The sequence below is a fragment of the Zea mays genome, chromosome 4 (assembly GCF_902167145.1).
Source record: "Zea mays cultivar B73 chromosome 4, Zm-B73-REFERENCE-NAM-5.0, whole genome shotgun sequence".
NCBI classification, from domain to species: Eukaryota; Viridiplantae; Streptophyta; class Magnoliopsida; order Poales; family Poaceae; genus Zea; species Zea mays.
In genome coordinates this window covers 226193975-226217767 of record NC_050099.1, presented here as the reverse complement: position 1 = coordinate 226217767, position 23793 = coordinate 226193975, and the positions used below count along the sequence as shown (strand labels likewise).

General features: G+C 49.8%; 1 protein-coding gene across 5 annotated transcripts in view; it reads left to right on the top strand.

Moving 5' to 3' along the window:
* The window catches only part of LOC100216876 (uncharacterized), a 54596-nt gene extending 33008 nt beyond the window's left edge, over positions 1-21588 (top strand). For 2 of the 5 annotated variants that reach the window (XM_008681522.3, XM_008681523.4), the window contains exons 17-20: positions 214-311; positions 19872-19947; positions 21050-21172; positions 21256-21588. In XM_008681522.3, the coding sequence (XP_008679744.1) occupies positions 214-311; positions 19872-19947; positions 21050-21172; positions 21256-21324 (366 nt within the window). In that variant the 3' untranslated portion in view covers positions 21325-21588. The remainder of the gene's footprint in view (positions 1-213; positions 312-19871; positions 19948-21049; positions 21173-21255) is intronic. The other 3 variants (XR_002268586.3, XR_566265.4, NM_001309907.1) reach the window with 2 other exon arrangements.
* The last annotated feature ends 2205 nt before the right edge of the window (positions 21589-23793 follow it).

The following is a 23793-nucleotide window of genomic DNA, read 5'->3' as shown; positions in this document are numbered from 1 at the left end:
AGAGGCGAAACTCTAAGGTGAGTAGGGAATGATCTGTACCTACGTTTCGGCCTAAGCCTCCAGGCAATGGGCCTCCGCTTCGCTCGCCAACTTGGCCACCTTCTTCGGAATTTGGATCACGAACTCAACATAATGGATCACTGGTTGCAAGTTGCTTTTGCTAATTCTTGAATTAGAAATTAGTCATCATATTTTGTCATCTTTGCTTTCCAGCAAGTAAATGCAACAACTAATGGAGACAGGGAATCCATTGTTGACCCTGAAGCTATCATCAAGAAGTTGAAGGAAGAAAATTCATCGCTAAAGGAGAGGTACATATTAGAAATGTTTATCCAATTTTCATCAATCAAAATCTAGTAGACCTTCCCCTTAACTTGGTAAAGGTTCACTGCTTGATTATTTAGTTCGCTGTTTTTTTACAATGGAACAGTAGGGGAAGCCCCCACTGTGAATTTAATTTTATTGAAAAAACACTGTACAAACAGTAGAAAAACAGAGAAAAAGAGTCACAAGTTGGCCAGCCAGCTTTCCATGTCACTACTAAGAATATGATTCATTCTATACTGTTAGGATCGTAGACGGGAAAAAAGACACGCATAGTTTAACGTGGAAAAAACTCTCCCGATATGGAGGACCACGGGAAAACAGATCTATTATGTGGTGTATTGTACAGGGTACAAGGAGGCCTATTTATATAGGCAAAGGTGATAGAGATAGGGTTATATCTTCTTATCCAACAAATCTCCTCTTGACGCTAAATCTATAAAACTGTTTCCCCAAACACCACTAGGGTGCTAAGCTCTACGAACACCTACCAAGTCAAGACAATGCTTGAATTTGGTATTAGAGAATGACTTTGTAAGCATATTTGCATGGTTTTCATCTGTATGTATCTTGTCCACTTTAATTTTGCCTTCAGCAACAATATCACGAATGAAGTGGTACTTGATATCAATATGCTTGGTCTTGAATTGATACATGTCATTCTTGGTCAGACAAATAGCACTATGACTATCACAATAAACCTTAATAACATCCTGAGGAACACCGAGTTCAGAAATAAAACCTTGCATCCAAATAGCTTCTTTAACCCCTTCAGTAGCTGAGACATATTCTGCTTCAGTAGTGGAAAGAGCAGTAACAGACTGAAGTGAAGCCCTCCAACTCACTGCAGAACCGCATAATGAAAATATATAGCCAGATATGTAGTGTCTCTTATCAAGATCACCAGCAAAGTCAGAATCAACAAATCTCTCAACAAATCCCATAACACCAATTTCTTTCTTTGAATTCTTGTCAAACAATAATCTAAAATGAGAAGTACCTTTCAAGTAGCGAAGAATCCACTTTACTTCATTCCAATGTTCTTTACTAGCATTGTGAATGAATCTGCTAACCACACTAACAACATGAGCCAAATCGGGTCTTGTACAGATCATAGCATACATGAGATTCCCAACATCATTAGAATACGGTATGTGAGACATGTGTTCTTTCTCATCTTCAGTAACAGGACGTTGCCTCGATGACAATTTAAAATATGAAGCAAATGGTGTAGCAACAGATTTGCAATTACTGAGATTATACTTTTCAAGAACTTTCTCAATATAACTCTTCTGAGATAGAAAAAAGAGTATCAGCACGACGATCATGCTGAATTTCCATCGCAAGAATTTTCTCTGCTAGTCCAAGATCTTTCATATCAAATTCATGGCTAAGTTGAGCCTTCAATTCAACAATCAGTGGCTTATCATGAGAAGCAATCAACATATCATCAACATAAAGCAGTAGATACACAAAAGATCCATTAGGGCACTGCTTCAAATAAATACAATGATCATAATTGCTTCGATAATAACCATGTGCAATCATGAACGAGTCAAACCTCTTCTACCACTGACTAGGAGCTTGTTTCAAATCATAAAAAGATTTCTGTAAATGACAAACTAAATGCTCTTGACCAGGAGCAGAAAAACCCTGATGTTGTGTCATATAAATCTCTTTATCTAAGTCTTCATGAAGAAATGCAGTTTTAACATCAAGTTGCTCTAACTCCAAATCGAATAAAGCAACAATAGCAAGCATAACTCGAATAGAAGTGTGACAAACAACAAGAGAGAACACCTCATTGAAATCAATACATTTTCTTTGTTCGAAACCTTTCACTGTAAGCAACGGGACTCTTACTCTCATCAAGAGGATGACACTTTTGGTTGGGGGACTCTTACTCTCATCGAGAGAATGACACTATGGGTTGGAGCAATTTTCTATTTATTTTCTCAAACACTACACAATGCCATATCCGTCTGAGGGTTGGGATACATATTTATAGCCCAAGGGGCTGCAGCATATGCTTCCTAGAGATGCGAATATGCTATCCTACAAACTGCACGAACCACTAGATGCTGTTGTACTCTAGTCAAAAGAAAAATTGCAGCAAGATGTTGTCCTCCAAAAGTTGAAAGAAGGAAAAGGAGATGCCTGCAGCACGCTGTCCTTGCAGTCAAAAGACTGTTGTTGCTGCTGTCCTACAGCAGAGATGCTGTAGGACTGTCCTTTGTTGCTGTCCTGACTGTCCTCCATACCAAAAAATTAGAGATTTTGTCCTCCATATGAAGACCACATGACTTATTCCATCATTCTCCCCCTAAGTCTTGTGCGTTGCCTTATGGGAAAGTTGAGTCATCCCGGACCTATAACAAAGCTCAAGGAACTTGATCCTCCCAAGGGGCTTGGTGAGCAGGTCCGCAAGCTGATCCTTAGTGTTGATGTAGCGCGCCTTGATGCTCCCTTTTGCCAAACAGTCGCGGATGAAATGGTACCTCACCCGGATGTGTTTGCTCCATTCATGGAACACGGGGTTCTTGGCCAACGCTAGGGCGAACTGGCTGTCCACGTGGAGTTCCACTGCTCCAACGTCTCTCCCGAGGAGATCACCGAGCAGGCGAGCAAGCCAGAGCGCCTGAGTTGAAGCGGTGGAGGCCGCTATGTACTCGGCCTCGCAGCTGGACATGGCCACCACCTGCTGCTTGACCGACTGCCAGCTGATGGGGCACTTGCCGAGGAAGAAGAGGATCCCGCTTATGCTCTTGCTGGTGTCGATGTCGTCGGCGTGGTCGCTGTCACTGTACCTGACAAGGTGTGCCTCCCCAGGGCACCTCGGGTAGTAGAGACCGTGGTCAAGAGTCCCCGCAACATAGCGGACGATCCTCTTCACAGCCTGCTCGTGCTCCGTCGTCGGCCGCTCCAGGACCCAACTAACGTAGCCAACGGAGTATGCCAGATCCGGTTGTGTGTGGACGAGGTAGCGAAGACTCCCTACAAGACGTCGGTACTGAGTAGCGTCCACCTCCTCCGTCGTGCTGTCACGGCTCAGCTTCAGCCTCTCCTCCATCGGAGTGAGAGCTGAGTTGCAATTAGTGAGCCCAGCCAGCTCACCAATGCGCTTGGCGTCGGCGGTCTGGCGAAGTGTGATCCCAGAGTCACTCTGGTGCACCTCAATCCCTAGGTAGAAGGAGAGATGCCCTAGGTCACTCATCTGAATGGTGGCCTTCTTCTCTTCCTTAAACGCCGCCACCTTTGCATCTTTGGCGCCGCTGATCGCCAAACCGTCGACGTAGACACCCACCAGCAGGGCATTTTCTCCATTGCCCCGCCGATAGATGGTCGCCTCATGCGGGCTCGGCATGAAGCCCATCCTCTTGAGCGTGGAGTCCAGCTTGGAATTTCATGCCCTCGGTGCCTGTCGCAAGCCGTAGAGGGTCTTGCGCAGGCGCAACACCTTGCCCTCCTCGCCAGGGATCACAAAACCTGGCGGCTGGTGTACGTAGACCTCCTCCTTTAAGTCATCGTTAAGAAACGCCGACTTGACGTCCATGTGATGAACGTGCCAGCCCTACTGGGCTGACAGCGCAAGGAGTCACACGGAGTAGTGGCGTTGAACGCCCTCATCCGTGCAGTACGATGCGAACTCAGCCGCTATGAATTCACCGCCGTTGTCGGTGCGCAGCACACGCAGCTTGCGGTCGCACTCCACCTCCGCAGCGACCTGCACACGATTGATGACGTTCGCAGCCTCTCCCTTGCTGTCAAGGACCATCACCCACATGTAACGGGAGAGGTCGTCGACGAGCAGCAAGAAGTAGCGTCGTCCTCCTGGTGTGGCTGGTGTCACCGGGCCACACAAGTCCCCATGCACGAGCTCGAGCCTCTCCTTGGCTCGGAAGCTCGACTGCTGGGGAAAGGGGAGCCGTCTCTGCTTTGTCAACACGCAGACATCGCATAATTGCTCCACATGGTCAAGGCACGGCAGGCCTCGTACCATCTTTTTAGCACTGAGCCGCTTTAGGGCCTCGAAGTTAAGATGCCCGAAGCGCTCGTGCCACTGTCATGCCCCGTCGTCTCGACGAGCAACAAGGCAACAAGGTTGTGCACCTTCACGTTGATGATATAAAGCCGATTTGGCCCCGGTCGAACTCTGGGTCGCCATCAAGCGCCTCTTCGAGGCCAACAAGGCTCCACGCGCCGTTTTCCTGAGCCACGAGTTTCACTCGATGACTCAGGACGACTCCTCCATCAACAACTATGCCCAACGCATGAAGGCCACCGCCGACGCGTTCCGCGATGTCGGCCGCACCATCACCGACGCGGAGCTCGTCCTCAACCTCCTCCGTGGCCTCAACCCACGCTTCGCCAGCACCGCCGACAACATCGCCGACTCACACCCGCTGCCGGACTTCGCCACCACTCGCGAGAAGCTCGTGCTGAAGGAACTCCGTCTCGCCAACTAAGACACGGTTGCGGCCCAGACGGCATTCCACGCCTCGTGCGGCACCGGCTGCCGCACCACCCCCACCACCAACAGCGGCGGCTCCACTGCCAGCAGACAGGGCGGTCACGACAGTAGCTCCAGCAGCGGTGGCAACTCAGGTGGTGGCGGCGGCCGCTGGAAGAAGGGCAAGGGCGGATCCCACTCCGGCGGCGGTCACAGGTTCCCTGCCGCACCCTGGTACTGCTACCCCCCCTGGACCACCGGGGTGCATCAGCAGCCCTGGCGCTCGCCGGCGACGACCCCAGCCTGGCGCAGTCCTGGCATCCTTGGCCCCTTCACTCAGGCTCAGGCGCACACTGCGCTTGCCCCCGTCCAGTACTCCGACAACCCTGCTCCACCAATGGCAGAGCAGGGCGGCTGGGATCAGGCTGGCCTCATAGCCGCACTGAACCAGATGTCCCTGCAGGGGTCCTCTCCTTGGGTCCTCGACACCGGCGCCACATCTCACATGTCGTCTTCGGCTGGTATACTCCTGTCCCGTCTCCCCCCTCCTTCATTCGGCATCACAGTTGGAAATGGCACCACCATACCTATCACCTGCCGTGGCACATCCACACTCTCCTCCCCCACCTCTACCTATCGTCTTAACAATGTTCTGGTAGCACCTGCACTTGTGCGCAATCTCCTATATGTTCGTCAATTCACTCGTGACAACTCTTGTTCAATTGAATTTGACGCTTGCGGTTTTTCTGTCAAGGACAAACAGACGGGGCACGTGACTCTTCGCTGCAATAGTGGTGGCGACCTCTACACCTACCCCTCTACCACAGCTCCCTCCTGCAGCCTCGCCACCACGTCGTCTCTGTGGCATCATCGACGCGGCCACCATTCCTGCCCCTATACCTCACCACAAAACGGCAAGGCCGAACGCATGCTTTGCACTACCAACAACACCATCCGCACCATGCTGCTCCATGCGTCCATGCCACCTCCATACTGGGCTGAGGCCCTCACAACAGCAACATACCTCCTCAATAGGCGCCCCTCCTCCTCCATACAAAACCAAATACCTCACCAAATACTTCACGACACAATCCCAGATTACGCCTCCCTTCGCATCTTCGGATGTCTCTGCTATCCGAACCTTACTACCACCTCCCCTCACAAACTCGCCCCTCGATCCACTCCTTGTGTCTTCCTCGGATACCCATCTTCCCACAAGGGCTATCGCTGTCTTGACATGTCCACTCGCCGCATCATTACCTCGCGCCATGTTATTTTTGATGAGTCTGTGTTCCCATTCTCGGCTGCACCATCGGCGGGCTCCATGCCGTCGTCACTTGATTTTCTGATGCAGGATCTCACCTCCTCGATGGCACCAGCAACCACTCCTCCATCGCTCGCTGCCAGCAGCGAGGATGATCTCCAGGTGCTCCTGGACCCGGCCATACTTCAGCTCGGCCCCCGGGTTCACCCTGCGGGCGGGCCACAGCTGGGCGCTCGTGGGCCCCAAGTGGGGCAGTCGGCGGCTCCTCCTGAAAGTCGCCTAGAGGGGGGGTGAATAGGGCGAAACTGAAATTTACAAAATTAATCACAACTACTAGCCGGGTTAGCGTTAGAAATATAATCAAGTCCGCGAGAGAGGGTGCAAAACAAATCGCAAACGAATAAGGAGTGACACGCGGATTTGTTTTACCGAGGTTCGGTTCTTGCAAACCTACTCCCCGTTGAGGAGGCCACAAAGGTCGGGTCTTTTTCAACCCCTTCCCTCTCTCAAACGGTCCCTCGGACCTAGTGAGCTTTCTCTTCTCAAATCAACCGGGAACAAAACTTCCCCGCAAGGACCACCACACAATTGGTGTCTCTTGCCTTGGTTACAATTGAGTTTTGATCACAAGAAAGAATGAGAAAAAAGAAAGCAATCCAAGCGCAAGAGCTTAAAGGAACACAACAAATCACTCTCACTTAACACTAAAGCTTTTGTGGAATTGGGAGAGGATTTGATCACTTGGGTGTGTCTAGAATTGAATGCCTAGCTCTTGTAAGTGGTTGGAAGTTGGAAAACTTGGATGACTTGAATGTGGGGTGGTTGGGGGTATTTATAACCCCAACCACCAAACTAGCCGTTTGGTGGAGGATGCTGTCGCATGGCGCACCGGACAGTCCGGTGCGCCAGCCACGTCACCAGACCGTTGGGTTCCGACCGTTGGAGCTCTGACGAGTGGGCCCGCCAGGCTGTCCGGTGGTGCACCGGACAAGTCCTGTAGACTGTCCGGTGTGCCACCCGCGCGTGCACTGCTCCTCTGTGCGCGCTGGCGCGCATTTAATGCGTTGCAGACGACCGTTGGCGCGAAGTAGTCGTTGCTCCGCTGGCTCACCGGACAGTCCGGTGTGCACCGGACATGTCCGGTGAATTATAACGGAGCGGATTCCCGAAGCTGGCGAGTTCAGAGTCGCTCTCCTCTGGAGCACCGGACACTGTCCGGTGTGCACCGGACATGTCCGGTGAATTATAGCGAAGCACCTCTGAAAATTCCCGAAGGTGCGAAGTTCGGCTTGAGTCCCCTGGTGCACCGGACACTGTTCGGTGGCATACCGGATAGTCCGGTGTGCCAGACCAGGGCTGCCTTCGGTTATCCCTTGCTCTTTTTGTTGAACCCATTTCTTGGTCTTTTTATTGGCTAAGTGTGAACCTTTGGCACCTGTATAACTTATACACTAGAGCAAACTAGTTAGTCCAATTATTTGTGTTGGGCAATTCAACCATCAAAATCAATTAGGAAATAGATGTAAGCCTAATTCCCTTTCAATCTCCCCTTTTTGGTGATTGATGCCAACACAAACCAAAGCAAGTATAGAAGTGCATAATTGAACTAGTTACAAACCAAAGCAAGTATAGAAGTGCATAATTGAACTAGTTTGCATAATGTAAGTGCAAAGATTGCTTGGAATTGAGCCAATATAAATACTTATAGAATACGCATGGATTGTTTCTTTTATTTTTAACATTTTGGACCATGCTTGCACCACATGTTTTGTTTTTGCAAATTCTTTTGTAAATCCTTTTCAAAGTTCTTTTGCAAATAGTCAAAGGTAAATGAATAAGGCTTTGCGAAGCATTTTCAAGACTTGAAATTTTCTCCCCCTGTTTCAAATGTTTTTCTTTTGACTTAAATAAAACTCCCCCTTAATGAAATTCTCCTCTTAGTGTTCAAGAGGGTTTTAAGATATTGATCTTGAAAATACTACTCTCTCCCCTTTTTAAACACAAGGAGATACCAAATTGAAAATCATACCAATTGAAAAACTCTTTTTAAAATTAGTGGTGGTGCGGTCCTTTTGCTTTGGGCTCATGCTCTCTCCCCCTTTGGCATAAATCGCCAAAAAACGGAATCATTAGAGCCCTTTCCTGAATATTTTCTCCCCTTTGGCAAATAGAACATATGAGTGAAGATTATACCAAAGCTGGAGAGATGCTCGGAGCGACGGCGAAGGATGGGTTACGGAGTGGAAGCCTTTGTCTTCGCCGAAGACTCCAATTCCCTTTCAATATATCTATGACTTTGTTTGAAATATACTTGAAAACACATTAGTCATAGTACGTGAAAGAGACATGATCAAAGGTATATGAATGAGCTATGTGTGCAAATTAATCAAAAGAAGTTCTTAGAATCAAGAATATTTAGCTCATATCTAAATTTGTTAAAAGTTTGTTCATCAAGTGGCTTGGTAAAGATATCGGCTAATTGATCTTTAGTATTAATGTATGCAATCTCGATATCTCCCTTTTGTTGGTGATCCCTTAGAAAATGATACCGAATGACTATGTGTTTAGTGCGGCTATGCTCAACGGGATTATCCGCCATGCGGATTGCACTCTCATTATCACATAGAAGAGGAACTTTGGTTAATTTGTAACCGTAGTCCCTAAGGGTTTGCCTCATCCAAAGTAGTTGCGCGCAATAGTGGCCTGCGGCAATGTACTCGGCTTCGACGGTAGAAAGAGCTACGGAATTTTGCTTCTTTGAAGCCCAAGACACCAAGGATCTTCCCAAGAACTGGCGAGTCCCCGATGTGCTCTTTCTATTAATTTTACACCCCGCCCAATCGGCATCGGAATAACCAATCAAATCAAAAGTGGATCCCCTAGGATACCAAAGCCCAAACTTAGGAGTATAAACTAAATATCTCAAGATTCGTTTTACGGCCGTAAGGTGAGCTTCCTTAGGGTCGGCTTGGAATCTTGCACACATGCATACGGAAAGCATAATGTCCGGTCGAGATACACATAAATATAGCAAAGAGCCTATCATCGACCGATATACCTTTTGATCGACGGATTTACCTTCCGTGTCGAGGTCGAGATGCCCATTGGTTCCCATGGGTGTCTTGATGGGTTTGGCATCCTTCATAATAAACTTGTTTAGAATGTCTTGAGTATACTTCGTTTGGCTAATGAAGGTGCCATCTTGGAGTTGCTTCACTTGAAATCCTAAGAAGTACTTCAACTCTCCCATCATCGACATTTCGAATTTTTGTGTCATGATCCTACTAAATTCTTCACATGTAGACTCGTTAGTAGACCCAAATATAATATCATCAACATAAATTTGGCATACAAACAAGTCATTTTCAAGAGTTTTAGTGAAGAGTGTAGGATCGGCTTTTCTGACTTTGAATCCATTAGTGATAAGGAAATCTCTAAGGCATTCATACCATGCTCTTGGGGCTTGCTTTAGCCCATAAAGCGCCTTAGAGAGCTTATAAACATGGTTAGGGTACTCATTATCTTCAAAGCCGGGAGGTTGCTCAACATAGACCTCTTCCTTGATTGGTCCATTGAGGAATGCACTCTTCACGTCCATTTGATAAAGCTTGAAGCCATGGTAAGTAGCATAGGCCAATAATATACGAATTGACTCAAGCCTAGCTACGGGTGCATAGGTTTCACCGAAATCCAAACCTTCGACTTGGGAGTATCCCTTGGCCACAAGTCGAGCTTTGTTCCTTGTCACCACACCATGCTCGTCTTGCTTGTTGCGAAAAACCCACTTGGTTCTTACAACATTTTGATTAGGACGTGAAACCAAATGACATACCTCATTCCTAGTGAAGTTGTTGAGCTCCTCTTGCATCGCCACCACCCAATCCGAATCTTGAAGTGCTTCCTCTACCCTGTGTGGCTCAATAGAGGAAACAAAAGAGTAATGCTCACAAAAATGTGCAACACGAGATCTAGTGGTTACCCCCTTATGAATGTCGCCGAGGATGGTGTCGACGGGGTGATCTCGTTGGATTGCTTGGTGGACTCTTGGGTGTGGCGGCCTTGGTTCTTCATTCTCCTTTTCTTGATCATTTGCATCTCCCCCTTGATCATTGCCGTCATCTTGAGGTGGCTCATTTGCTTGATCTTCTGCTTCATCAACTTGAGCCTCATCCTCATTTTGAGTTGGTGGAGATGCTTGCGTGGAGGAGGATGGTTGATCTTGTGCATTTGGAGGCTCTTCGGATTCCATAGGACACACATCCCCAATGGACATGTTCCTTAGCGCGATGCACGGAGCCTCTTCATCACCTATCTCATCAAGATGAACTTGCTCTACTTGAGAGCCGTTAGTCTCATCAAACACAACGTCACAAGAAACTTCAACTTGTCCAGAGGACTTGTTAAAGACTCTATATGCCCTTGTGTTTGAGTCATATCCTAGTAAAAAGCCTTCTACAGTCTTAGGAGCAAACTTAGATTTTCTATCTCTTTTAATAAGAATAAAGCATTTGCTACCAAAGACTCTAAAATATGAGATATTGGACTTTTTACCGGTTAGGAGTTCATATGATGTCTTCTTGAGGATTCGGTGTAGATATAACCGGTTTATGGCGTAGCAGGCGGTGTTGACCACCTCGGCCCAAAACCGATCCAATGTCTTGTACTCATCAAGCATGGTTCTTGCCATGTCCAATAGAGTTCTATTTTTCCTCTCCACTACACCATTTTGTTGTGGCGTGTAGGGAGAGGAGAACTTATGCTTGATGCCCTCCTCCTCAAGGAAGCCTTCAATTTGTGAGTTCTTGAACTCCGTCCCGTTGTCTCTTCTTATTTTCTTGATCCTTAATCCGAACTCGTTTTGAGCCCGTCTTAAGAATCCCTTTAATGTCTCTTGGGTATGAGATTTTTCCTGCAAAAAGAATACCCAAGTGAAGCGAGAATAATCATCCACGATAACTAGACAATACTTACTCCCGCCGATGCTTATATAAGCAATCGGGCCGAATAGATCCATGTGTATGAGTTTCAGTGGCCTGTCAGTCGTCATGATGTTCTTGTGTGGATGATGGGCACCAACTTGCTTTCCCGCTTGGCATGCGCTACAAATCCTGTCTTTCTCAAAATGCTGTCCGGTGCGCCAGCCACGTCACCAGGCCGTTGGGTTCCGACCGTTGGAGCTCTGACGAGTGGGCCCGCCAAGCTGTCCGGTGGTGCACCGGACAAGTCCTGTAGACTGTTCGGTGTGCCACCCGCGCGTGCACTGCTCCTCTGCGCGCGCTGGCGCGCATTTAATGCGTTGCAGACGACCGTTGGCGCGAAGTAGCCGTTGCTCCGCTGGCTCACCGGACAGTCCGGTGTGCACCGGACATGTCCGGTGAATTATAACGGAGTGGATTCCCGAAGCTGGCGAGTTCAGAGTCGCTCTCCTCTGGAGCACCGGACATGTCCGGTGAATTATAGCGAAGCGCCTCTGAAAATTCCCGAAGGTGCAAAGTTTGGCTTGGAGTCCCCTGGTGCACCGGACACTGTCCGGTGGCACACCGGACAGTCCGGTGTGCCAGACCACGGCTGCCTTCGGTTATCCCTTGCTCTTTTTGTTGAACCCATTTCTTGGTCTTTTTATTGGCTAAGTGTGAACCTTTGGCACCTGTATAACTTATACACTAGAGCAAACTAGTTAGTCCAATTATTTGTGTTGGGCAATTCAACCACCAAAATCAATTAGGAAATAGGTGTAGGCCTAATTCCCTTTCACCTCCGACTGGTGGTCAGCGCTTCAGCAGCACCTACACTCGCCGCGCCCAGCCCCCAGCAGCACCAGTCACCGAGGACGTGGCTCCTGTGCCTGCTGCACCTCCAGCGCCAACAGCGGCTGCACCAGCTTCGCCCGAACGGCCCCAACAGCTCGGCTCCTATCTACTGCAGCAAACCGGCCTGTGACACGCTCATAGACCGGCTCCCTCCGCACTGTCCAGCGCTTCGGCTTCTCCGCCTCCGTCGCCTCACCAATCCCGGCGAACTATCGCAGTGCCCTGGCCAATCCAAATTGGCGTGCTGCGATGGCGGACGAGTACAAGGCATTGATCGACAACGGAACTTGGCACCTTGTACCTCGGCCGCCTGGTGCGAACATTGTCACTGGCAAGTGGCTGTTCAAACACAAGCTCCACTCCGACGGCTCCCTCGCCCGGCACAAGGCACGCTGGGTCGTTCGTGGCTTCTCCCAGGAGGAAGGCGTCGACTACGACGAAACATTCAGCCCGGTTGTCAAGCCGACCACGATCCGCACCGTCCTCAGCATTGCTGCGTCCCGATACTAGCCCATCCGGCAGCTCGACGTGAAGAATGCCTTCCTCCACGGCAACCTCGAGGAGATTGTCTACTGCGAGTAGCCGAAAGGATTCGTCGACCCCGCTGCACCTAACTCTGTCTGCCTGTTGCAGAAGTCCCTGTATGGGCTTAAGCAGGCACCGCGAGCCTGGAATCAACGCTTCTCCAGCTTCATCCGAAGTATTGGCTTCACCACCTCCAAAACGGATGCCTCCCTGTTCATCTACAAGACTGGAGACGCCATGGCCTATCTCCTCCTCTACGTCGACGACATCATCATCACCGCATCATCACCGGCTCTTCTCCAGCACGTCACCTCCCGCCTATCGTCGGAGTTTGCCATGACGGACCTCGGGGACCTCCACCATTTCCTCGGCATCTCGGTGACACGGGACAACAGTGGACTGTTCCTCTCTCAGCGGCAGTACGTCGTTGATCTCCTCTAGCGCGCTGGCATGTCTGAATGCCACCCGACAGCTACTCCGGTGGATGCCCGGACAAAGTTGTCTGCCTCCGAGGGCGCTCCAGTCGCCAGCCCCTCGGAGTACCGGAGCCTCGCTGGTGCTCTCCAGTACCTCACTCTGACCAGGCCGGACCTGGCCTATGCTGTCCAGCAAGTCTGCCTCTTCATGCACGACCCTCGCGAGCCGCATCTTGCGCTAATCAAGCGCATCCTGCGCTATGTCAAGGGCTCCCTGTCAGCAGGTCTGCACTTGGGACCCGGCGCCGTTGATCAGCTCACAGCCTACTCCGATGCCGACTGGGCCGGCTGCCCCGACACGCGTCGCTCCACCTCCGGCTTCTGCGTCTACCTCGGCGACAATCTGGTGTCATGGTCGTCCAAGCGTCAGACGACTGTATCTCGCTCCAGCGCCGAAGCCGAGTACCGTGTTGTGGCCCATGCTGTTGCCGAGTGCTGCTGGCTGCGTCAGCTACTACATGAGCTGCACATCTTCATCTCGCGTGCGACCGTGGTCTACTGTGACAATGTGAGCGTTGTGTACATGGCAGCCAACCCAGTCCATCACCGCCGCACGAAGCACATCGAAATCGACATCCACTTCGTCCGTGAGAAGGTAGCTCTGGGGCAGTTCCGTGTTCTTCATGTTCCGTCTACGCACCAGTTCGCCGACATCATGACCAAGGGTATGCCCGTACAGCTCTTCACTTATTTTCGGACCAGTCTTTGCGTCTGTGATTCTCCCGCTCAGACTGCGGGCGGGTATTAGGATATGTATATATCAGGATCAATCAGAGCCTGATTGCGATTGATTGTAATCCCCTAGATTGGCTAGCTGCCTTGTATAGTCTAGGATTACTTTCTATCTATAGCCTAGGACTGTTTCCTTGTACAGGGAATAGCCTCCCATACATGTACCTTCCATGCATGCCTATTGGCTATATATGACAGGCTCCCCACCCTCAATGGGTGTGTGGTGATTCACTCCATTCTTCCCTTTCTACACTACCACTGGTGCTCAGGCGTCTTTCGGTGGACAAGCCCCTCGCACTTCGTCGACCGGGGCCCCCGCTTGTCCTGCTGTCGTGGCCCCTCTTCTGACTTCCACCGCTGATGGCGGTCGTCGCCTCGGTAAGGGCGGACGCGGTGGCGGCAACTCCACCAATGGAGGTTTCACTAGCCAGGGTGGTGGTCAGGACTGGCCGTCATTCTACAACCCCTGGACCGGAACCATCTCCATGTGGTCGGGTCAGGCCCCATCGCCTCCCATCCTCTGGCGCCAGCACCAGCTCTCATGACTGCGCCTCCCTACGGCGCACCTCCGCCGCCTGCCTACGACATACCTCCATACGTCGTGCCCAATACCACCCCGGCCCCGCCTCAGCTCCCGCCTCCGCGGACCCCCACCATGATTCCCTGGTCCCCGTTCACTGGAGGCTGGGACCCAGCCTCTCTCGCCGCCGCCTACAGCACCATGGCGTTGGCTCCACCTTCTCCTGACTGGGTCATCGACTCTGGTGCTTCCTACCACACCACCCCCACCGCAGGCATGCTATCTCGCTCTCAACCACCTCATTCCTCCCACCCGCCTCGACCGTCGTTGGTCTCCACTCTGCCAGTCACCCAGTAGGTGCCTCGGTTCTCCCTAGACTGTTCTATCTCAATGACGTTCTCGTAGCCCCCCACATCACCCACAATCTCCTTTCTGTCCGTCGGTTCACCACCAACAACTTTTGTTTCATTGAGTTTGACCCCTCTGGTTTTTCTGTGAAGCATCTGGCCACCAGGACCTCTCTCCCCGATGTGACAACATCGGGCTCCTCTACACGCTCTGGCCTTCCTCCACCGGTGCATCTCCACCACCCGTCATAGTCTCCGCCACCACCTCCACCACTTGGCATTGTCGTCTTGGCTACCTAGGACCTGACGTCATTGTCGTCTAGATTCTTCTTGTAGTAGGGGACATTTTGAGGGCCTCTGTCACGCTTGTCAGTTAGGCCGACATACTCGTCTCCCATTTACTACCTCTTCTTCTCGGGCTGAGCAGGCTTTTGATCTGGTTCATTGTGATCTCTGGACCTCCCCTGTACTCAGTCTTTCTGCAAATAAATACTATTTGGTGATTTTGGATCCCATTTTCTCTAGATTTTTCCTCTTCGATTGAAGTCCGACACATTCACCACCCTCACACACTTCTTCGCCTGGGTATCCACCGACGCCCGGTCCGTGCCCTCTAGTGCGACAATGGCTGCGAGTTTGACAACACGTCTCTCGATCGTTCTTTCTCACCAGTGGCGTTCAGTTGCGTCTCTTGTGCCCCTACACCTTTGCCCAGAACGGCAGGGCCGAGCGCATGATTCGCACCACCACCAATATGATCCATTGCCTTCTCTTCCAGGCGTCTCTTCCTGCCATCTACTAGGCAGAGGCCCTGCAAACTGCCACCCCCTCCTCAGCCGCCTCCCATCGAAGGCGGTGAGCCACCCTACTCGCCACTTCGCGCTATACGACACAACCCCCTCCTACGACCACCTCCGCGTGTTCGGCTCTGCCTGCTATCCCAACACTTCCGCTACTGCTTCTCATAAATTGTCCTCCCGCTCCACCCGCTGCCTCTTCCTCGGCTACTCACCTGACCACAAGGGGTATCGCTGTCTTGATCTCGTCTCCCGTCATGTCGTCTTCGATGAAGACGTGTTTCCCCTTTTTTGGCTCCTCCCCACCCACCGATCTCGACTCCATCCTTGAGTCCGACCCCATTACCCATCCACCCCAGGCGCCTCGCCTTGCATAGTTGCTTGCGCCATGCGTGGCCCCGTCGACCCCGCCTGCGCCACGCGCGGCTCTGACGCCTCTGCTCTCACCTCTTCCCGTGCCACGTGCGGCCCCGTCGACGAGCTTGCCTCTCTTCGTCGACCCCGCCCTCGTCTACCACCACCGCAGGAGCGCCCCTCCCTCGGCACCCACGGACCTGGGCCCCTCGACAAGCGCGGCCCGATTTGCCCCCGATTTGCCGACCCCACCGTCGTTTATCACTGCCGTGAGCCGGCCACGCCAGCGGCCCCTGATGTCCCTGCGACCCACTCTGAGCCGTCTGTGTACCATCCGGTCGCCATTCACCACGACCACGGGCACGTCCACCCGATGGTGACTCAACGCGCCGTCGGTGTCCTTCGGCTCGTTGACCGGCTGATTCTGGTCGCTGACACGACCACCACTCCTCCGGACGCCTTCCCGGTCCCCTCCTTCGTTCGCACCGCCCTCGCTGACCCACACTGTCGTCGGGCTATGGAGTATGCCGCCCTGCTAGCCAACCACACCTGGGACTTGGTGCCGTGTCCTCCAGGCACTAACATGGTCACCGGCAAGTGGCTCTTTCGCCACAAGCTGACTTCGGACGGCTCCCTTGATCACTACAAGGCCCGTTGGGTCCTTCGGGGCTTCACCCAGCACCCCTGAGTGGACTACGACAAGACCTTCAGCCCCGTTGTCAAGTTCGCCACCGTCCGCACCGTCCTCTCCCTCACCCTCCTGGGGCTGGGCGATCCATCAACTCGACATCAAGAATGCCTTCCTCCATGGATCATGGCACTCTGACGGAGACTGTCTACTGCAGCCAGCCCACTAGCTTCGTTGATGCCACTCACTCGGATTCGGTCTGCCAGCTGAATCGCTCCCTCTACGGCCTCAAGCAGGCGACGCAGGCCTGGTACAGCTGCTTCGCCTCCTACTTAGCCTCCATCGGTTTCGTCGAGGCCAAGTCAGATACGTCACTCTTCATCTACCGGTGTGGTGAGGACACCGTCTACCTCCTCCTCTACGTCGACGACATTGTTCTCACGGCATCCACCGTCGATCTCCTACAGCGCACGATCGTCGCCCTCCAGCTGGAGTTTGCGATGACGGACCTGGGGACCCTCCATCACTTCCTCGGCATTACCGCCAAACGTCGGCCCCAGGGTCTCTTCCTGCACCAGCGCCAGTACGCCATCGACATCCTAGAGCAGGCTGGCATGTCCGACTACAAGCCCTGCTCCACGCCTGTCGACACTCAGGCGAAGCTCTTTGAGGACGACGGGCCCCCGGTCACCGACGTGATGTCTTACCGGAGCTTGACTGGCGCGCTCCAGTACCTCACTTTCTCCCGGCCCGACATCGCCTACGCCGTCCAGCAGGTGTGCCTTCATATGCACACTCCACGGGAGCCCCATCTCACCACTCAAGCAGATCCTGTGCTACCTCTGCGGCTCTCTCGACTACGGCCTCCTCCTCCGACCATCCTCGATGACGGAGCTCGTGGTCTACACCGACGCTGACTGGGCCGGCTGCCCCGACACGCCGGTCCACTTCCGGCTATGTCGTGTTCCTGGGCGCCAACCTCGTCTCCTAGGCCGCCAAGCGGTAGCCCGTCGTCTCCCGCTCCAGCGCAGAGGCCGAGTACCGCGCTATGGCCAACAGCGTGGCAGAGGCCTCCTGGATGCGCCAGCTCCTCCACGAGCTCCATAGCCCCCCTTCAGCGCACCACCCTCGTATACTGCGACAACATTAGCATCGTCTACCTCTCCACCAATACCGTGCAAAATCAACGCACGAAGCATGTGGAGATCGACCTGCACTTCGTCCGTGACCGTGTCACTGCAGGTGACGTTCGGGTTCTCAGCGTCCCCACCACGCTGCAGTTCGCCGACATCTTTACCAAGGGGTTACTGTCGAGTGTATTCCTAGAATTTCGGTCCAGTCTCAACATCTGTACAGGATAGAGTTGCGATGCAGGGGGTGTTAGAATACCCATTAGGGTTTAGGGCTTTCCCTGTGTAATTACCCTCGCCCCCTCTGTAATGGGCCTGGCCCAACTTCCTAAGTCTATTAATACAACACCCCACTCTATTACAGGGTTAGGGTTTCCCATAGCTTGGACGCCACCTGTACTGCTCGCTGGCCTCCCTGGTTTGCTGTGCCAGTAAGTACCTCACTGCTGCGGCGCTCAGAAGCTCGTGCCAAGATCATGGCAGTTTGCAGATGAACTGATGCCTGGAGTTAAACCTTGTGCGGAGGAGTTAAATGTGTTGAAGGAGATTTTAAGAATCTTTGGCATAGCCTCAGGACTTGTGACCAATATAAGTAAATGCTTTGTCGCTCTTATCCATTGTAAAGCGCAAGATTTATCAACGGTACAAGAAATGCTGCCTTGTAATGTGGTACACTTCCCCTGCAGTTATCTTGGGTTACCATTCTCAGTGTGGAAGATCACTAAGGCTGATATTATTGCCCTCATCGACAAGATTGATGACCGACTACCACGTTGGAAAGCTGCCTTGATGCACCAAGCTAGAAGAGCCACCATGGTCAAATTGGTGCTTATTGTGATCCCAATTTACCGTTTCATTGTCTTACATTGTCCCAAATGGGTCCTCAAGTCCATTGATAAAATAAGAAGGGGATTTCTATGGAAGGGCCAGAAAAATGTCATGGGGGGGGGGGGGGGGGGGTCACTGCCTTGTTGGCTGGGAACGTGTTTGCAGATCGCTTGATCTTAGTGGGCTTGGCATTCATAATTTAGAATTCTTAGGTTCGTCGTTGATCTTGAAATGGTTGTGGAAGAAAAAGATTTGTCTGAGGGCCACTGGAAGGAGCTGCAACTACAGGTACATCCGAGTGTAGCTGCTCTATTTGCTGGTTCAGTTGTTACGATTGTTGGAAATGGTGCAAATACTTTCTTTTAGACTGATAGGTGGATTCAGGGGCAATATATTGCTTTTTTAGCTCCTTTGGTGCCTGCAGTGCCAAGCCTTTCCTTTGTATTTGTACTTGGTTTATTTTTGGACCCTCCTTCCTTTATTAATATAATATATCATAATTAAGTATGTTGCCTGCATTTATTTATGTTTTTTAGAGTACAAAGGTCCGACTAAACAACAATGTTTTGTGTGACCTGGTCGTTGATCATAAAAATAATTGTTCCGGTCTTGATCTGATTAACACAATTTTAATAAAGATAACTTTAGCCTATGTTGTGCCAGACTTGAGGGAAAATAGGACTTAGAACATGAATAGGGCATGCCATTTTAATTATGTTTTTTTATAGAATCTTGTTGGTGCATGCAACTTAATATGGTATCAGAGTCAGATGTCATGAGTTTGAATCTTAGCTAGCACAATTAAATAAAATAATTGTTGTTCGTTCCTATATTCCACGTCAGAGACCTAAAAGAGGCTCGACGTGAGGGGAATTGTTGGAATATAATTTAAGTGAATTGCCCACTTTCTTTTATCAGCTTAAGTTTTTGGTTGGACTGGTTGGTGCATGCAACTTAATAGGCCAAAAGGGGGCTGGATAATTCTGTTCGTTGCCCCCTTTGTGATCAAGAAGAGGAAAACATTCCTCACCTGTTGATCAAGTGTGTTTGCCTGAAGTATATGGTACATTGTTCTAAGCTTGGTAAATTTACAACAGTTCGCTCCAAGCCCTCTTGATATCACATTGCAAGAGTGGAGTGAAACGGAGAAGATGTTGAATCATCACAAGAAGGGGTTCAATTCCATTGTCACCCTAGTTGCTTGGTGGATTTGGAAGCATAGAAATACTTGTGTCTTTGATGGCATTGCCCCAAGTGTCTTGGTATTGCACCAGAACATCAAAGATGAAACTGTTGTCTAGTGTAGAGCCGATGCGTCGAGTTTGTGGCCTTATTAGGTATTTTATCATGGATGCTTTCATGTACTCAAGTTGCGGCCATCATAGGGTGCCTTTCCTTCGTATTTGTACTTGGTCTATTTTTGGACCCTTCTTCCTTTCTTAATATAATATATCATAATTAAGTATGTTGCCTGCATTTATTTATGTTTTTTAGAGTACAAAGGTCTGACTATACAACAAAGTTTTGTGTGAACTGCTCATTGATCGTAAAAATAATTGTTCCGGTCTTGATTTGATTAACACAATTTTAATAAAGATAACTTTAGCCTATGTTGTGCCAGACTTGAGGGAAAATAGGACTTAGAACATGAATAGGGCATGCCATTTTAATTATGTTTTTTTGTAGAATCTTGATGGTGCAGGAATCATTATCAAGGGAACTGCAAATCGAGCGGGATAAGAACAAGTCTCTGACCGAGAGGGTAAGCAGTTTTAAGATCCGCTATCATATTTTGCTTCTACTAGTTGGAACTCATGGTAGTAAACCTCTTCTTGTTTCGTGTAGATTGTGTGAATTACCATTTGTCTTGAGTAATAATGCAACAGTGCTACATTATTGTTAGATGTTACTATATAAGGGCCTAATTGCCATAACTGCTGCTTCTGGTTTTCTAGGGAAGTGATTATGTAGCTGAAAATGATTCTCTAGTGATTTTCTAGGATAAACACTAGGGATGAAATGATTTTGTGCAGGAAGTGAATCTGGATAAGCTAGTTTGTCAGCTCCTGTCATCTTAATTAGTTTCATAGAATCACTTTGGGAGTTGTTTTCCATTGGAAACTCTCTCCAATAGTACCAATTGACTAGAAATGCAAGTTCTGTTTGCTGCAAACAGATAAAAATTGCATACATTTATCAGGCAAAATTCAATTGTTGTAGACTCATTTGTGGGTCACCAGTATAGGAGAGGGACCTTAGATGTGTTTCAGTATTGTTATGGAAGTGCAACTAAACTATAAATGGCACTTTAGGTTGTAATCAGGATTATTAAAGAAGGAATAAATGGCGTGGGGTTTCCTTCGACGGTGGCATCGAAGGGCTCTGAGACACCACTGCTGATCCCCACAACTGGTCTCCGCTATCCCCTTCGCTCTTCTCAGTCGCGGCTATTCCTCTGCTTGACCCTACGTACTCCTCACCTCACCGCTGACGCCGTATCAATTTGGTATCAATGACCAGCACAGAGTCATGGACTGCCTTGCCTGTCCCCATTAACATTGCAACCGCGTCTCCCATGACCGGCCTTGCTATCCCTTCACTCCTCAGTTGCAGCTACTCTTCTGCTTGCTCCTGTGCTACTCCGTACCGCTAACGCCATATCCAATAGAATTTGTTTTCTACCTTACCGATTTTCTTTTACGCCATCCTTGATTGTACCTACTTGTCCACAGGAAGTTTCCCACGGTTGTATTTCGTATGAATAATTGAATGCCGCTGTGGATATAAGGATGGTATTTCTGGGAGGTCTGAGGATCTCCTTGTGCTTTTTAATAGCCAGATGAAGTTTTATCTTTTGTTTTCAGTTTGAGGATGTGGAGAGGCAACTCGAGTTGGCAATTAAAGAGCAAGAAGCAACGGTAGAACTCTTTGCAGAAGAAAGGAAGTGCCACGACCAAGAGGTGGAAAACCTGAAGCGGAAGCTCACGGTTAGTTCCTGTGTTACCAACGGAGTCATCTAACTTGATGATGGTGTGCATGTCGCCTATAAACTATTGCTGTCTTTTTGCAGGAGGCCTCTTCCACCATTCAGGATCTGATGGAGCAGCTCAATGCTGCCCGGAACTGCTGCAAGAGATGAAGCAGCAGACGAAGCAACTTCACCCCCCAGTAATACGTTAGTACGTGTATGTCACCAGCATGCTCTTAGCATAAATAATGCCCAGATGGTTGTGGAGCTGTTAGCAGTAGCAGACCAGAATGCTCTATGTATGTTTCACGTCCTGTTGTTAGATGTGTGGTAGCAAGTGTAAGATGATTGAATGAGACTAACGTGATGAATTCCCTAGGCCCTCATGGTTCCTGATTTAGTGTAATAATAATTAGAGAGGATATTGAGAGTGAATTGCAACTGGCTTTGTTTGGGAGCAATGATACTGAAGGGGATTAGAGGGCCTAAAATCTGAATAGCAAGAGGATTTTAGCCTTTTCAATCTCTTTCGGTATTCTTGCTCTCAAACAAGCCGCTAAGATGACCACGATTTACGATGATCAACCCAGGTAGGAAACAGGGGGATTTTCTTGACATGCTAATCCCCTCTCCGAGGGCTAGTTTGACAACCCTATTTTTTTTGAGGGATTTTTTATTTTCTTAAGGAAAATTAGTTCGTTTTTTTCTCAAAAAATTAAAAAAACTTTTAGAAAAATAGAATTGTCAAACTAGCCCCAACCGGAGCCGAGAATTTAGTTATTTCTATGCGGCTGCTTGAAATTATGAAGTTGCAGGAGATTGGATGATGGAATCTAACAGATCAAGCATAAACAAAGTTGTCAGGTGGCTTCACTTTTCTGCACTGTTGAAAATTTAGAACATTTAATTTAAATTTAATCTGAAAATAAAGCAGGATCAGGATGATGAACGTTATAACATTTAATTTTAATTTAATCTGAAAATAAAGCAAGATCATGACGATAAACTTGTATAGAAAGCGAATAAACCTAAATATGTGCATCATATCAATTAAAATTAAACCTTGAACTGATAGAGCAATGTGTAAACAGATTAAACAGATACCAATTAAAATTCAACCTTGAACTGATAGAGCAATTTGTAAACAGATTAAACATAACAGCGTGGAAAATATGATGAGATAGTTGCATGTTTGTTCCTTGTTGACGATGAGGTAGAGAAGACAACGTCGATATTCAACATTGTCTCATTGTTGTCGATGATGTAAAACGTCCACGCGACGAGTAGGTCGACGAGTCGTAGCGACGAGGAAGCATCCAAGCAGGATTGTCGAGGGCGATGGTTCTAGAGACAAACCTGCTCTCCGGTCCGCTAGTGCATAACGACGATATAGATGAAGTAGCATATGCGGCAGCCCAGCACGCAGGACGAGACTAGAATAAATGTGTTGGCTGCTGGTGTGTTTAATGGTAGCACACGTAGGTAAGTATTTATAAGGGAAAACCGTGTTTGGTTCCAAAAAATCAGTAACCGATAAGGATTCACTAGTTCGTATTAGATAAAGATCGTACCAAGTAAGAATCAATTGATCCGGTCTGCACCTGATAAGCCTTAGCAAATTAGGAATCCATATTAAACTTATCAAATAAGGGTTCTGGAATAAGCGGCAAAACAAAACTGCAAAAGCAAGCCGTGGGCGCGCAAGGCTTGGACCCCGAATTGGCCTGGCCTGGCGAAACGAGTGAGTGCGCGCATGTGTTTTCCTTCTACTTATGACTGCGCGCCACTCCTCAGCCACGCCGGCGACTTCCCTCCCATGACTCCCTCCCTTCCTCCACGAACGATGGAACGTATATCGATTAAATGCCATCAAAGTGGCATGCCCTCTACATCCTATAAATCCGGGCACGAGATCACTCATCCCCTCCCCTGCTAGTTCTCCCACTTGCTTGCCCTGTCCCTCCCCATTTCTCTCCCACGCAGGAAATGCTCGCACGCAAGGTAGTGGACGACGCCAATCTACTAGCTCACGCTGGCCACAACCCCTCCCGCGCCTGCTCGTTTTTCTCGAGTAGTGGAGCTCACAACGACTGCCCGTTCACCTCTGCACTGTTGTTACGCCATCAATCGTGCCCTCTGCTCTTCCCGCACACGTCGATCTCCATTAATGAAGATCCTCCACCGGTGGCGTCTGCTCGTCTCCCTGGCGCCCCTCAGTCTCCCTCACCGGCCTATAAAATCTCACCGAGCTCGCATCCTCCTTAGTTGCTCTCCCTTGCTGCTCTGTCTTACCTGCCAGTTTTTCCTCGCGCTCTCGTCATAGCCTGCTGCCGCGCTCGCGTCTCGCCGGTCGTCGCTCTCATCGAAGCTCTGCGCCCATGCCACAATACGGCGTCGTGGTTGAACTTCTACGCGCTGCAACGTTGATCTCTGTTAGAGTACGCTGTTGGGAATGAGTCGAGCACCACTCCCGGCGCTCAGATCCTCTCTCGAAGTTTATGGAGGTAGCAGTAGGTATGGGGATAGGGTACACGACGGCACACCGTCGGTTCGCCGGACGCAGCCGGGTCCAGTTCCAAGTTCCAGTCCAATCCTTTCCTCCTCTCCACGGCAGTGTATATTCTTCTCTCTGTTAGCTGC